The sequence below is a fragment of the Marmota monax genome, unplaced genomic scaffold, assembly GCF_021218885.2.
Source record: "Marmota monax isolate L192 unplaced genomic scaffold, Marmota_monax_Labrador192_F-V1.1 WCK01_AAM20220418_F8-fsc00001, whole genome shotgun sequence".
In the NCBI taxonomy this organism is placed as follows: Eukaryota; Metazoa; Chordata; class Mammalia; order Rodentia; family Sciuridae; genus Marmota; species Marmota monax.
Window position 1 is genome coordinate 25,755,180 of NW_026693777.1, and position 17,177 is coordinate 25,772,356.

General features: G+C 33.8%; 1 protein-coding gene across 3 annotated transcripts in view; it reads right to left on the reverse strand.

Annotated features, from left to right (window-relative positions):
* Pcnx4 (pecanex 4) overlaps positions 1–17,177 on the reverse strand; it is a 33,005-nt gene that overhangs the window by 13,709 nt on the left and 2,119 nt on the right. Inside the window, exons 2-7 of one of the 3 annotated variants that reach the window (XM_046461116.2) lie at positions 13,212–13,955; positions 6,956–7,135; positions 6,352–6,866; positions 6,022–6,122; positions 5,784–5,906; positions 474–837 (exon numbers count right to left, since the gene is read on the reverse strand). In XM_046461116.2, the coding sequence (XP_046317072.1) occupies positions 474–837; positions 5,784–5,906; positions 6,022–6,122; positions 6,352–6,866; positions 6,956–7,135; positions 13,212–13,900 (1,972 nt within the window). In that variant the 5' untranslated portion in view covers positions 13,901–13,955. The remainder of the gene's footprint in view (positions 1–473; positions 838–5,783; positions 5,907–6,021; positions 6,123–6,351; positions 6,867–6,955; positions 7,136–13,211; positions 13,956–17,177) is intronic. The other 2 variants (XM_058584616.1, XM_046461117.2) reach the window with 2 other exon arrangements.

Here is a 17,177-nt window from a genome sequence, read left to right on the forward strand (position 1 = left end):
CCTTGGCTGGCATCTGGGAACCATTCTATCTGATAAGAGTTTCTTGTTGTGCCTAACTATGCAACAAGAAACTTTTGTTTTCAAGAGTATTGATATCAGAACATACTAGGCAGAGAGGGGCTAAACAACCAGCTAGTATTCACTCTTAATGGATCTAAGCTAGAGTATTTATTTGACATATACTCATTATAAATTCATGTAAATACTGAGGGGAAATGTGTTTCCACATTACAATAATGAGCCTGTAATCTGAATTTATTTAAGAAAAGGTTTTTGTAAAAACTCTAAAATTACCTTAGTGAAAATTTACCTAAGAAATTTTGTCTTATAACCTTATATGCCTTCAAATAAGGAGCAAGATATATAGTTCTTATTTCATATTTAGTCTCTCTGCCTGGGCTTTTTCTTCTTCTTTTTGTTTTGGACTTTAAATAAATTACTGAGGTTTTCTTAAGCACAACCCATTTACCTACCTAAACTTCCAGATGAAATTGCAGTCTGCAATGCGGCAGTCAAGCTGGGGACCATTTGGTAGTAGTACACTGTATCTGCACAAACACAGGCTGTGGTGCCTACTGCTCCTGGCCAAACCTGAATAGGTCGAGGGAACCCCACCAAGAACACAGGCAGGGTAAAGAGGGGGAGCAAGGGAGAAGAGAGTAGTGTAGAAATAAATATGATGACCATCACGAATGGAGAGAAGATAATATTGAGTATACATAAAATAGTAGTTGTTTTTCGACGTTGCTTCTTTTCTGTCCATGATGTCACAAGTACAGTTGCAGCGAACTGCAATTTAGAGATGAACTGAATCAGACGATCACGCATGACACCAACCTATAGAGACATAAAAAAGATTTTTATTTATTCTTAAAGACTTTTCATGAATTTTTAGAATCACATAAGGAAAACAACATAATAATTTTATTATTGTCCCAGTATTTTTGAGGAAGTAGTCCTTATATGTGATTCTTTGTTAAAATTTTTTTTTAAAAAAAAATATTTATTTTTTTAGTTGTAGTTGGATATGATATCTTTAATTAATTAATTTATTTTTATATGGTGCTGAGGATTGAACCTAGGGCCTCGACGTGTTAGGTGAGCACTCTAGGGCTGAGCCACAACCCCAGCCCCTCTTTGTTATAATTTTTTATAAAATAAAAATGAACAAATGAGGTTACATTTTTAAGTTTGAGCTTTCTTTAAAAAAAAAGCCAGGTGCAGTGGTGAACACCTTTAATCCCCAAAACTTGGGATGCTGAGGCTGGAGGATTTCAAGTATGAGTCCAGCTTCAGCAAATTAGCGAGATCCTAAGCAACTTAGTGAGACCCTGTCTCAAAAATAAAAAATAAAAAGGGTTGGGAGTGTAGCCCAGTGGTAAAGTATCCCTGAGTTCAATCTCCAATAACCAAAAAAAAAAAAAAAAAGAAAATTGACATGATACTATCCATATTATACAGCTGAACAACTATATGCCAACATATTAGATAACTAAGATGAAATTGTCTCAATAAGAAATTTTAAAAAATTGGAATAGATTGAAAACAAGTTTAAAAAAAAAAAAAAGGATTAAATTAGTGATTTAAAAACCATCCAAGTTGGGGATATGGCTCAAGAGGTAGCACACTTGCCTGGCATGCACGGGGAGCTGGGTTCGATCCTCAGCACCACATTAAAAAAATAAATAAATAAAAATAAAGATGTGTCCACAGAAAACTAAAAAATAAATATTAAAAAATTCTCTCCCTCTCTTAAAAAAAAAAAAAAAAAAACCATCCATGAAGAAAAGCTGAGGCTCACAGGGCTTCAATAGTATAAAATATTACATACTACAATATATTTAAGATATATAAAGAATACTACAAAATATATAAGAATAATCAGTATCAATACTTCATCAACTTTTCCAGAAAGTATTCCATAGAAGAGTATGGAATCTTCCTAACTTATTTAATTGATATCTAAACTAGACAACATCATTACAAGGAAAGAGATCACACAGACCTATGTCGTACAACAGAAATGACAGACAAAATACTAGCAAGTTGAGTTCTCCAACATATGAAATGGATTATACAGCATGACCAAGAAGCATTTATCTCAGGAATTTAAGACTGGTTTAACAACCAAAAATTGTTGAGAGCCACAGCCGAAGCGGGCCCCAGCAAACTTTCAGATCGCCAGCTGATGATTGGCTCACAGCGCCCCAGCAACTTCTAGCTGATTGGCTCCTCTTGGGTGATGCTCATTGGGCTGTTTCCCTGCCCTTTCAGACCACGGAGCTGCTCACTGGGGGACTTTTTTGGCTCCGCCCATGTGACTCAGCCAATCCGCCTCAAGAGCAGGAGGATTGGGGGAGGTGGAGAGAGGCTTGTGTGGGAGAGAGAGGCTTGTGTGGTTCTAAAAATAAAGTTAGTTTCTTTTGACAAGTGACTCCTGATTTTGCCCAGCCAGACTGCGGCAAAAAATCAATCAATATACTATACCATGTTTATATATTAAATGACCAAACCACATGAGACACAGAGAAAACATCTGATAAAATCTAATATATCCTTCATGACAAAAAAATACTTAGCAATTGAAAGGAACTTCCTCAACCAGATAAAGAACAACTGTAAAAGTCTTTAGTTATCATGTTTAATGGTAAATGATGATATCATATTTAATGGAGAAAGAAATGAAATGTCCACTCTCACTCTTTAAACTGGAGTCCTAGTTATTGCAAGTATGAAGAAATAAAAGGCATCCAGGTCAGAAAGAAAGAAGTAACACTATCTTTATTTGCAGATGACCTCATCTTATATGTGGAACATTCTAAGAATTCACTAAAATTTTATTAGAATAAAGGAGTTAAGTAAAATTTTAGGATAGAAGATTAACATAAAAAAATCAATTTTGTATTCTATAGTCTAACAGCAAATAAGTAAAAAATGAAATTAAGACAATTCCATTTCTAATATCATCAAAAAGAATAAAACATTTAGGAATAAACTGAATAAAAGAAGTATTACCATACGTATACTGAAAACCATAAAACATTATTAAAATAAATTTAAGTTCTAAATAAATGTATCTTCATCTCATAGAACATGAATATCTCATGTTCACAGGTTGAATAATTAATATTTCTAAGATGGGAGTACTCCTCAAATTCATCTGGAGATTTAAGGCATTTCTTATCAAAGTTCCAAAAGTTTTTTTTGCATAAACTGACAAAATGAAATTGATATTTATATGGCAATGTAACAGTCTCAGAATAATAAAGATAATCCTGAAAAAGAAAGACAAAATTGGTAGACTCCTACTTCCCAATTTAAAAACCTAATGTACTACCAAAGCTACTATAACAAAGACAGTGTGGTACTGGCATAAGGCTAGACATCTAGATGAATGGACAGGAACTCAGAATATTCTAGAAATACATCCTAATTTGACTTTTGACAATAATGCCAAGAAAAGTTGGTGTGGCAGAACAGTCTTTTCAATAAATGGTGCTAGCACAAATGTACATCCATATGCCAAAGAATAAATATGGAGTCCTACTTCACATCATATGAAAACAGTAAATCTTTATAACCTTGGAGTACATGGGAAAAATAAACTTCATTAAAATTAAAAACTTTAAGGGTACACTTGTACATTGCTGGTGGGACTGCAAATTGGTGCAGCCAATTTGGAAAGCAGTATGGAGATTTCTTGGAAAGCTGGGAATGGAGCCTCCATTTGACCCAGCTATTCCCCTTCTCGGTCTATTCCCTAAAGACCTAAAAAGAGCATGCTACAGGGACACTGCTACATCGATGTTCATAGCAGCACAATTCACAATAGCTAGACTGTGGAACCAACCTAGATGCCCTTCAATGGATGAATGGATAAAAAAAATGTGGCATTTATACACAATGGAGTATTACTCTGCATTAAAAAATGACAAAATCATAGAATTTACAGGGAAATGGATGGCATTAGAGCAGATTATGCTAAGTGAAGCTAGCCAATCCCTAAAAAACAAATGCCAAATGTCTTCTTTGATATAAGGAGAGTAACTAAGAACAGAGTAGGGTCGAAGAGCATGAGAAGAAGATTAACATTAAACAGGGATGAGAGGTGGGAGGGAAAGGGAGAGAGAAGGGAAAGTGCATGGAAATGGAAGGAGACCCTCAGGGTTATACAAAAGTACATACAAGAGGAAGTGAGGGGAAGGGGAAAAATAATATAAGGGGGACAAACGAATGTCAGTAGAGGGGGCAGAGAGAGAGGAGGGGAGGGGAGGGGAGGGGAGGGGGGATAGTAGAGGATAGGAAAGGCAGCAGAATACAACAGACACTAGTATGGCAATATGTAAATCAATGGATGTGTAACTGATGTGATTCTGCAATCTGTATATGGGGTAAAAATGGGAGCTCATAACCCACTTGAATCAAACTGTGAAATATGATATATCAAGAACTACGTAATGTTTTGAACAGCCAACAATAAAAAATTAAAAAAAAAAAACTTTAAGAAAAAATAAATAAACTTCCTTTAAAATTAAAAACGTGTGCTTCAAAGGAAATTATCAAGAAAATAACAAAAGCTACAGGAGAAAATTTTTGCATATTATATATCTCTCAAGGGACTTGTATCTAGAATATATGAAAAACTCTTATAATTCAACAATAAAAAGATAATCCAAATAAAAATTGATAAAGGATTTAGACATTTCTCCAAAAAACATGTACAAATGGCCAGTGAATACCTGAAAAGATGCACTTTTAGTGATCAGACAAATGCAAATCAAAATTACAAGATGGTAGTTTGCACATATGTGTATGGCTATAATGGAAAAAGTTAGATAATAACAAGTGCTAGTAAGGCTATAGAGAAACTAGAATCCTCATACATTGCTAAAGGGAATGTAACATGGTATAACCACTTTGGAAATCATTTTGTATACCTTGAAGTGTTAAATTTGGAATTACTATATCATCAGAAATTCTAGTCTCAGATATACATAACCAAGTAAATAAAAATATATGTCCATACTAAAACATGTACAGAAATGTTTGTAGCAATATCAATAGTCAAGAGTGGAAACCTAAATATCCATCACCCTATCAATGAATCAAACCAACATAGTCTTTCTATATAATGTAGTATTAATTGGCAATAAAAAAGAATTATATAGTGATATATGCTATAACATCAATGTACCTTGAGAATATATAAATGAAAGGAAACAGATGCAAATGACTACATATTCCATAATTTCATTCAGGTGAAATATTCCCAAAGGGCCAAATCTACAGAGACAAAAAGAGATAAGTAGAACTGGAAATGTACTGCAGTGGTAGAGCACTTAACTACCATGTAAAATGCCCTGGGTTTGTTCTCTAGCACCATAAGAAAAAAAGAAAAAAAAAAAAAAAAAAAGGTAGGTAAGTGGTCACTGGGGCTGGAATGGGTGTAGGTGGTGGGATGGAGAATGGTAATGGAGAATGATGATCATTAATGTATATGAAGTTTCTTTTTGAGATGTTGAAATGTTCTAAAATTTAGATTGTGATAATGACTATAAAATTGAATATATAGGCTAGGGTTGTAGCTCAGTGGTAAAGTGACTGCCTAGCATGTGTGAGGCTCTGGGTTTAATTCTCAGTACCACATAAATAAATAAAATAAAGGTCCATCAACAACTAAAAATAAAAAAAATATATATATGCTACTGAACAGTAAACTTTAAATGGATACATTTTATGATATGTGAAATATATCTCAATAAAACTGTTAAAAATATACTTACCAATAAAAGTCTGATTCCTGTATTCAGGCTTCTATTCCACCATAAATCTGAACTAGAGATCAGCAAGTGCACTGCTGACACGATGGCTGTCTCCAATAAAGCATTTTCTGTATTCTGCCATACCTGTAGTATACAGATTATCTACTTTTATTGGGTAGAATCTGATAATTTAAGCAAACTGTTAAACTAAAATCATGAGTTTAGCAAAAGGAAAATACTTAGTGCATATTAGGATTACCATTCTAAAAGCTCTTGTGAATCCAATGGAGACAGAGAAAGAGTGGAGCTCTTGTAAGGAACTATCCAGTGAAAGAAATGCTATCATAGCAAAAGGTGACACTTAAACAAAACAAAGAAAAAGAGAAGTTTATAATTAAGGCAAATTTTGTTTTGGCAAATATGAATTTTTATAAGTACATTCAAGCAATTAATTAAAAACCCTAACAAACGAAAAACAAAACATAAAGAACACATACAGTGTAATACACAAATATGGGTATTCCATTATATTTTTGAACAATTCCTACAGATAGTTTGTAACACAAGGTTAGTAGATAAATTCTCTTACCTAGAGTTAGCAATATCCGTCTGACAACACCAATCTTCAGGAGCTTTGTTTGTTTCTCTAAGAATACAGTCACAGTCTGCACATCCTTTGGATAAAAAGGATTTCGGAAAATTCCAAAGATATAGATGCTTTGAATTTCTTTAAGTATCCACACTATTATAAGTAACATCATCAAGATATAGCCAACAATATCCTGGGAACTGCTTTTGGAAATTTGTGAGAAACCAGCAAATTGATGTAGCAAACTAGTTTCCAGGAGAGCCAAGACTAGTACAATGATGTACAAAACACATTCCTTCCACATAAACAGTTTTTCTGAACCACTGGGTAAAGCTTCAGATTTGTTTCCTACTCTGTGTTTCATCATACTGTGTTTGAAAACAAAACTCATGTCACTTAGGTTAAGACTCAGTAATAACCCAAATCCAGTCATGAAAAGAAGAACACCAATAGTGCTGGGAATATAATATGATATTATAGCCGTTCCAGCAGAAATGATGAACATTACTAATAACCTGCAGAGGGAAAAACGAGAACAGATTTACTTGAAAAGAAAAATGCTCTTAATGAAGTTACATTTAACATCAATACAAAAAAAAATTACCGTAGGTGAGTTGACATGCATGAACCTCCAAGGCCAAACTCTAAAATCTGCTCCATTGCCCATAAGAAAAGTGCATCGGGTGGGGGCAGAGTCCCAAGTGCCCACAGAAAGGGTAAAAATATAAACAAGACATGTAAAATCTGATTCACTTGTTCTAGAACTGGCATATTTACCACAAATCTACAAGAAAAAGAAAACATTTAAATCATACAAAATAAGATATAGCAGAGGATCTTTCTAGAAACATAATACCACACACCCTCGCGCACATAAAGAACACTTAGAGAAAGGTCCCAGTCCCAAATTAACAAATGACCCATAATACTGTAACACACTGCTCCTTCTCTAAACCAGCAAGTACCCTTACTCAATTGTGTATGTGCTGGGAATATAATATGATATTGCAGGTGTTCCAGCAGGTTAGAGAAATGGACTTTGCTAACACTTGGTAGGAAGACAAAAATCTATTAACCTTCGGTTACAAACCATATGTAGGAAGTGCTAAAAAATATGATGAAATCCACATGTGGATTCAAATGAGCAAAGGAAGGAAGAAGAAATTAAAAGTCATCACTGAATAGTAATAAAATTGATGTAGGGATTTGTTAAAACTGAGGCCAGAAGAAACAATTTCCTCTCCTAACTCTAAACGTACTCTGGCTGAAATTTTATCAGTATTTCTTCAGAGTTTAATATTTTATAATATAAAATTGCAGGTAACCTTGGGAAAGTGAAAGCCTTACTAACATTCATATATTACTAGCTTGCAGTATAGTTAATATCAACAGTCAGCAACATGGTCACAACTATATCTCTATGAGTTAACTGGGGAATGTAACTAGCATTTTTGATACTGTTCTATTTTATATAAGCAAAAAATGGCTTTGAGAACATAAAATCATACAACATAATCTTGTCACAAAGTATGGGCTGCCTCTACCTTAAGCGTAGAAAGTGATACTTGGTATAGCACTTCCAGTGAAAATAAAATATTACTAAATTGTTTCAAATAATTTAATAAAAATTTAAAGCATAGAAAAATAAACAATATCAATATATTGCTAATTTTCTGGTATAAGGCTAACTAAACACTGTGTCTGGATACTAATAAAGTCAGGGTATTTATGGAATACTAAAGACTTTAGAAACAGAAAACTATAGTTCAAAACTTATAATTGTGCTTGAATATCTCAGCTGCTAGTTAAGGAGAGAGAAAACATATACAAAAGGTAACTATTTAAGTATATGTTAACAGCCAAGAAACAAATGTAGAGCAACTATGGACGTAATAACGGTATAACATATTTGCTCACAGAGATACCAGGACCTACACCATCTAATATACTGTCTCACAATGTATGTCCTTCAAATTATTATAAGCAGAGAATGAATGAACACTATGTTAACAATGTGACAATACTTCCTGTAGTATAATTTTAAAATAAAATTCATTTCATTCTGAGAACAATCAACCAACAAAAAACAAACCACACATAAGCCACAAGAAAGTCAAGAAAAAATGCAGATCTGTACAGCACATTTTTCCCAAGATAATAATATTCTTGCAAACACACTCAAGGATAGGATATTTATATATAAATAATGTACACTCAGGAAATATATTTACCAAAATTAAGTTCTACCTTTAAATCTTTTATTCTTAAATAATGTGCAATGACACAGTACTTGTATACAAGAATATTATGAATAAGGATACATAATTGAAGTAACCAAATATTATTTTATGTAAGACTCAGCTTCAAAATGGTAATCATAGTTAATTCTTTTACAAGAAAAAAATGTTTGAATCTAATGTTTCTGATGATGTTAACTAACATTAATTTTCTGGAGTAAAAAAAAACTCAGCTCTTAAGAAAAAATTGTTATTTTGAACTTAACAACTATGAAAATACTTTGAATTCTGAATATTCACTAGGATCCACATGCCATGCAAAAAGTGTTCTGTAATAGTGGCAAGGAGGATGCAAACTGTGTGTCATTCTTTCAAATAATTCCTGAGAGTCTGAGCTAAAGCACTATAAATTAAATGTTTGGTTTTAAAAAAATATCCATTTTTTAGTTTTAGGTGGACATGATATCCTTATCTTATTTTTATGTGGTGCTGAGGATTGAATCCAGAGCCCCACGCATGCTAGATAAGCGCTCCACCACTGAGCCACAACTCCAGCCCTAAATGTTTGTATTTGATAAAACAAAAATGCACAGTAATTTAAAATTATTATCACACAACTGCATTAGGTAAAGAATGGGAAAAGAAAAAAATTACACTATAGAAGTGCAACTCTTCAGCTTTCTTTCACATCTTCTAAAACAGAACTAAGACATAATTAGATTTCCGACAATTGTCCAGATTTTAAGAGTGCATGCATTTCATGCCCCAGTTTTATCATTATACCTACTGTATAAAGATCATCAATTTTTTATTATTTTGTTATCACAAGTTAAATTTTTCTAAAAATGAAATGAGAGTTAATTTCCTTGCATAAGCCACTTCCTTCTTTAAAAATAGTAATGGAGATTCCCCTAGGTTTTTGTTTTTCTTTAAGTCATAGTAAAAAAACAATAACCCCCCCCCCCCACAAAACAAAAACCCCTTTCAATTATCTAACTTTAAACATTAAAACAGTATATAAAAACCTTTTATGCACTTTGATTTAGAAATTAGCACAGAAAGTCAAGGTAACCAAATTAAAAATTCAGCCTGTAATTTCTTACAGAAAATTAGATATACTATAACACGTATGTAATTAATGATTTCAGAAATGGCCTAGTGAGATAGTAACTCAATAATCTGTACTCTGAAGATCATCATCATAATCTTATAAACTTAAAAATCCTGTACCCTTGCACAGAAGATCCTATGTATATACATACTCAATATTTTTGCTAAACTGGGTATAGTGGCAAATGTCTGTAGTCCCAGTGATTCTGGAGGCTAAGGCAGGAGGATCACAAGTTTGAGGTGACCCTCAATAACTTAACAAGATCCTCTTAAAATAAAAAATAAAAAGGATGAGGACATAGCTTAGTGGTAAAGTACCCCTGGGTTAAATCCTCAGTACCAAAACCAAAAAACAAAAATACACACACATATACACACAACACAATACTACTAATTCTTCAAAATTAAGCATTTAATTGTAATTATCTCATAGTAAGTAAATGATATTAAGAAGTCAATTTAGATAAATTTCCTATTGGTTAACTCTTCTCTTATATATTTGGTTAGATGAAGAATTACTATTGTCCTGTGATCCATAAACACAGCACAATTAGAAGAGATTCAGAATTATGGAATAGCAAATGGACTCTACAGAAGGTCAGTTTTAGTATAAAAAAGAAATATTTTTAAGTCTTGTCTTAGCTTAGGTCGCATTAACAAGTACCATAGAGGGGGTGGTTTAAACATCACGAAAATAAATTTTCTCAGTTTTGGAGGCTGGAAGTCTAAGATCAAGTGTTAGCAGGGTCAGATTCTGGTGAGGGTGCTTTTCCTGGTGTCTGAGAGATCAAGTTCTCTTGAGTTTTTCCTTATAAAGGGAATTAATACCATGAGACTAGGACTCCACCTTCATGATCTAATTAATTCCCAAAGGCCCCATCTCCAATTAACATCACATTGAAGGTGATAGCTTCACCATAAGAATTTTGAGAAGACAATTTGGTCCAAATCTTTCTATCCCTATCCCTTGTACTCACTCCCAAATTCATAACCTTCTCACATGCAAAATACATTCATACTGTTCTAATGGCCCCCAAATTCTTAACTTATCCCAGCATTAACTCTAAAGTCTCATCTAAACATCATCTAAATCACCTGTAAATCTACACAAGTACTGTACTTCCAAAATACAGTGGTAAAACAGAAATAGGAAAAACATTCCTTATACTCCAAAAGGGAGAAATGAGAAAAAAGGAAAGTGTGATAGATTCCAAGAAAGTTCAAAACCTAACAAAGGAAATTCCATTAGACCTTAAGGCTTGAGAATGATTTTCTTTAGTTCCATACTCTGTCCTCTAGGCCCTTGGAGTTGAAGTGTCACTCCCACAGCTCTACACAGGGGTCCTTCTCCTCTGATTCTGAAGGGTGATCCTGCCCTCCAAGGTTTTAGGCAGAGGTCGTCTGGCCTGTTGAACTGAGGTATGGCCTTAATGATCACTTTGGGTATAATTTTCCCTTTTCTTATAGAATAATGCACATTTTTTTTCTTTTGGTACTGGGGATCAAACTCAGGTGCTTTACCACTGAGCTAAATCTCCAGCCCTTTATATTTTTTGATTTTTAGACAGGTTCTCACCACATTGCTGAGGACTTCATCAAATTGCTGAAGCTGGTCTTAAAACTTGTGATTTTTCTGCTTCTGCTTCTGGGAATTACAGGCATGTGTCACTGCTCCCAGACTGCAGTTGAATAGTTCTATCACTGTCTTGTAAGATCCAAGAAGTTTAACAGGCTTCCTTCATTTCATTCTTTCTCAATTTCCTTTAGTTCAAACTGGCAGCGTTTCTACTCACGTAATCCCATAAACTCTCTTCTTAAAAAAAAAAAAAATTTTTTTTTTGTAGTTTTACATGGACAGAATGTCTTTATTTTATTTATGATGCTAAGGTTCAAACCCAGTGCCTTACATATAGTAGGCAAGTGCTCTGCCACTAAGCTATAGCCCCAGCCCCCATAAAAATCTTTAAAAAAATATATTTATTTATGCACGTATTTATGTATTTGTGTGGTGCTGAGGATTGAAACCAGTGCCTTACACGTGCCAGGTGGGTGCTCTACCACTGAGCTACAACTCAAGCTCAAAAACTCTTTATTAAGGAATAATCTAACCACAGAATATGCTTTCTCATGTTTTCCATATATGAATAGGTTAAGAATTTTCCCAAATTTTCAGGTTCTGTTTCCTTGTTTTGCTTAACAATTCCCTCTTCAATTCTTCTGTTTCCTTTTGCATTTTACTATAAGCAGTCAGAGGCAATCAAGCTGCTCCTTCAATACTTTGCTTGGAAATCTCCTTACCTAAATATCCCATTTCATCACTCGCAAATGCTACAACACTGTGCAATCAAGTTCTATGACACTTAAAAACAAGGATTACTGTTTTTTTTTTCCAGTTTAAGTAACATATTACTTATTTCCATATGAAATCTTATCAGAGTTACCTCTAACATGTCTATTTCTAGCATGCATGCCAAACTCTTATAGCCTCTACCCATTACCCAATTACAAAGCCACTTCTACATTTTTCAGGTATTTATTATAGTAGCATGCCACTTCTTAGTACCCAAATCTTAGGGTGGGCTACCACAATGAAATGCCAGACTTGAGTAGTTTAAACATAAGAAACTTATTTTCTCACAGTTCTGGATGCTGGAAGTCCATGATTAGAGTTTTATGTAGCATTCTGGTGAGAGCTTTCTTCCTGGCTTATAGTCAGCCCCCTTTCTTGCTGTTCTCACACAAAGAGATAAAAAACTCTTCTATGTCTCTTAAAAGAGTACTAAGCCCATTCATCAGGCCAGGACCTCACTTTCATGACCTAATTATCTCCTAAAGGCTGTATCACCAAATAATATCATACTGGGGTTTGGGATTCAATTTGTGAATTCTAAGTGAATACAAACATTAAGTCCATAATATGCCTGTACACCTAACTTGGAAAAGAGAAATCTGTAATCTACAGAAACAGAAAGAAGTCAGGGTTAGCAAAGGAAAGCAAGCAAAAGTTATTATCAAACCATTTTGTAAATAATTATATTTTAAATGTTTTTATTTTTCTTCTATAACAAACTAATTTATAAATCAATATTCCTCCTATATAACAAAATTTCTAGTCATCTTGAATTCACTCAACCTGAATAATATTTACACATATAACTTTTAAATTATTCTTTCCTCATTCTCCTCAAGAAAGTTTCATTGTTTTCATAGGTTTTGGCCCAGTTATCTTATAGATTCTCAATGGTCTTTCTTTAAAATGAAATACAGGATTGAAAAATAGTTTACTTTTCTTGAAAAAGGAATTTTCCCCTTTCAGTATGATTTAATTATTACTTTTTAGCATAAATGTTTTACATTGATTACTTCTAAGATTAATCATAAAAACAACCCATCACCCAATGATTTGGGCATGATTTTTAATCCAGATTCATTTTTTTAAATACTAGCAAAAGCTCTCTTATCAGGTATACATAAAAACAAAGCAAGTTATAAAATATTTGGTAGGTTTTTTACCTGTGTGCAAGATCCACAGAAACAAAGAAAAAAATATAAATGGGTCTCATAAGAGGAGTGATTTCATAAGTATCCTGAGGTTGGAAAGTTGCAGTCTCTGTAGCTGTGTTCACAATTAATGAGTATTCTCCTATACAGAGTGTTATCCATCCAAAGACAAATAGAGGAGCAGTGCCTCCTATACTGCCATACAGCAAGGTTATTCTATTTGGAAGCAGATACCATGTTCCAAGAGCACATACTAGCCCAGCAAGAACAGAATGAAAAACTATATTGGCTATATATTTCTTTCCAGGAATTAGAAATTTGACAGTCTCAGCACCAGCACAGCTTGTAAATTCATGCTCATCTTCCTCTGCTAAGATATCTGTAGTTAGCATTCTTTGTACTGTTGCTGATTTGTTTTGGGCATATAAACTTGTGAACTGGATGACAAATGCAGTGAAAAGCATTAGTCCACCTGAAAGTGATGCCGTATAATAGTCTTTCAGGATGCCCAGCTGGTACAAAAGTGTTCCTATTCCACCCAAAACCCATGGCATCAGAAAAAGGATAATTTGATTAACATATACGTAAGGAGGGGCATAAAAGCCTAATCTGAGTCGAGGGCCTCCTAGAACAGTCTGTGGAAAGCGCTTCAGAAAGAAGTCCTGTTTGTAATCATTCAGCAGAGGCACATCTGGACTCATCCTTCTCACGCAGGATTATTCTGAAAATCACATCCTTTTCTGTAACCAGAAGTCTCTAAAAAAAGAAAAAAATACCACTATTTGAAAGTGCCATACTCAAAACCTACAGTGGGAATCACCCCATATTTCTACTTCACATTCTTTATTCCTTTAAGAGCAGGATTTATACCTTCAGTTCTCAGGCTTCTTATTATTACCTGATCCTTGGCACAAAGTTGTTGAATTGTTAAAAAACAAAATAAATATGATAAGTTATTTTTTAACTTTTTAAAACAATATTCTATATTAATTTATTAAGAAATTAATATGTAGAATTAGATCTGAACTCATATTTTTAAGATTCTGAGGTCAAAGAAAAGTTAAAAAAGTCTGCCAGTAATTTGGTCACTTCATTGTGAGTTTTTGTTGTTTTTAATTTTTTCTTTTATTATAAGAGTAGTTCAATTTTTTTCTCTCAATGGTCAGATGGTAAATATTTTAAGCTTTGAGGACCATTAGATCTCTGTTACAATGACTCTATTTTGTTGCACTAGCAAAAAAAGTAGCTGTATACAACACTATATATAAATGGATAAGAGTGATTGTTGCAATAAAGCTTTACCATATTTATCCAGATAAGGTATGGGCCAGATTTAGCCTGAAGGTCACAGTTTTCCAGCCTTCACTGAGTAAAATAAAGATTTTCCACAATTCCCTTGAATTGAAATGGAAATAGAAGTTTAAAATAGAAAACCTGTTAACCATATCACTTAACAATTATGGTAAAGTTAGCGCTATCCAACTAATATAAAAAGTTAAATCCTGTTGAAGTAAGTAGTATTTCAATAAAACTCCATATGGTCATTGGCAGCTCAATACGTAGTAGGAAGAACAATAAACTGGAAATTAAAAGGCTTTAAGTACCAGAGTGGATGCTTATTTTTATTAGCTGTGCTTCCTTTTTTAGTTGTTCTGTTGTCAGTTTCCAGAATCTATCAGAACTGGAAAGCATGGAATAACAATAGGACCCATACATTCTTTAGTGTAGGTTATTTTCATTAAGGGCCAGAACAATCTAATTTTTAAGTAACATGGGTTCTCTTCAATTTAACTTACTCAGCTGCTTATTCTATTTTATTTATTTATTTGTTTATTTGTTAGTTAGTTGTAGGTGGACACCAATATCTTTATTTCATTTTTACGTGGTGCTGAGGATCCAACCCAGTGCCTCACACGTGCTAGGCGAGCGCTCTACCACTGAGCCACAACTCTAGCCCTCAGCTGCTTATTCTAAAAAAAAAAAAAAAAAAGCTGTCTGACACAAGATCAACTAGAAAAGTATTACCTCAGTTAATCATATGTAGGGCTAGAAAGAAAAAATTAAAGTCATCTTAAACTAGCTTTCTTTCAGTCATTTTAAAATAGTCTTTCCACTAGTTCTACCAAACCAATATTGGGACTGAAAAGAGCTTTAGGGTGCCATTAAAGGCTTTGGGTCAGCTTTAAGAATTAATACCTTAAAACCACATCTTTATTATACTATTAGAAAGTTTTTTAAAACTGTAAGCATCTATCTTACATCTTCCAGTCACTGTTTTTTGGTTCCGCCCAGAACAAATGACACCTTTCACTCATAGGACAGCCCTGCAAGGATTCACAAAATAACAGAACCACAGGACCACATATAACCTTCACTGTCCCAGGTTCAAGCACAGAGAATGAAAAGACTGCCTCCCTGTCCACTGTATGAGCTTATCTCTTGCAGTGATGCCAGGCTCCTTATACTTTATTCTGATAACACTGTCTTGTTCAAGTCATAGGGTAAGTGAGGTCACACTCATGTGGATGGGGGTCAATATTTTGATATCATTTTCCTATGGAAGATCCATGAGACAGGAAGATGAATTTGGATAGACTGATGAATCCTGGATGAATTGACACACTTATATGGCTTCTACCTCCAGCATGTTCAAGTGAAAACTGGCTCAAGACATGGAAAACAAAAACTGTAAAAAAGAAGCTTAAGAGATAAAAATGGCATCAACAATTGTCTGATTTTAGCAAAGTTAACTTAAAAAAAACTATCATTATTCTATGAAGAGAATGAAGGCATCCATGCTTCTAAAATTTATTTTACAAAAATTGAAAGGAAATTTACTGAAGTTTTACTGTTCTAAGCATCACTGCATTTATTAAAATTTTGAAAACAGAAAACTTCATGTGTGAAGAAATGAACTGACCCATACCTCAGTACTAAAAAGCATTTGAAATAACTTAATTCTCAATTGCTCTGAATAAAAATCACTTGTTACCAGGGCAGTTCTAAAAAGTATGCAGATGTAGTTTTTTTGTTTTTTTAATAGTCAAGTACTAACTGTTGAGGATATTTTGAAGAATACAGAGATAGAAAGATAGCTACCATTATAATTCTGAAAATAATCTATGTGATCTTAACTGAATGCCATGCCATGAATTTTTTTTTTTTTTTTTTTTAAATTTCTAGTCCTGGGGATTGAGCCCAGGGACACTCTACCACTGAGCTGCATCCCAGCCCTTTTAATTTTAATTTAATTTGATTTTATTTTTGAGACAGGATCTCACTAAGTTGACTCACTAGGCTGGCCTCAAATTGTGATCCTCCTGCCTCAGCCTCCCAAGTAGCTGGGATTATAGGTATGTGCTACCATGTCCAGTTTATAGTAGATTTTTTGAAGAGTCTTTTAAAAACATTTGATGCTCAAACATGAAAAATATATTTCATGCTCTGGTTTACAAATTGTGTGGTAAGTACTCTCTTTCACCCATTAATGAAAGGAAAATATACCATAACACCTGAAAACAAAGTCTTAAGAAGGAATAAGTTTATTAGGTCTTTTGGGATGTAGATTATGAGGTTTGTTAAAATTCACAGCTTTGAAGGGTCTTTGAATTTAAGAGTTTTCTATTAGTCCATAGGAATTGGTCTATGACTGTAAAGGAAGGATGACTACATATTCAATAGTTGATTGCAGGTATTAGGAATGCCTCACAAGTGGAACAAAGTTTTAGTTGGTTCTATGCTTTCCCTTTCCTGTTGTACACCAAGATATGAATTCACAGAATTCCATTACGCATGGAAACCTAAAATAGGAAATAGCTGAAAACCACATCAAAACATCATAAATGTACAATAGGGCCAGGCAACAGTACTATTCCTATCCCAAAAAATCTTCCTGCACTTCACACAACTTGCCCACTATAAATTCAATTGAGTTGACAAGCCATTCTCTCAAAATCAAGTGATTCTCTCAAAGTCCTG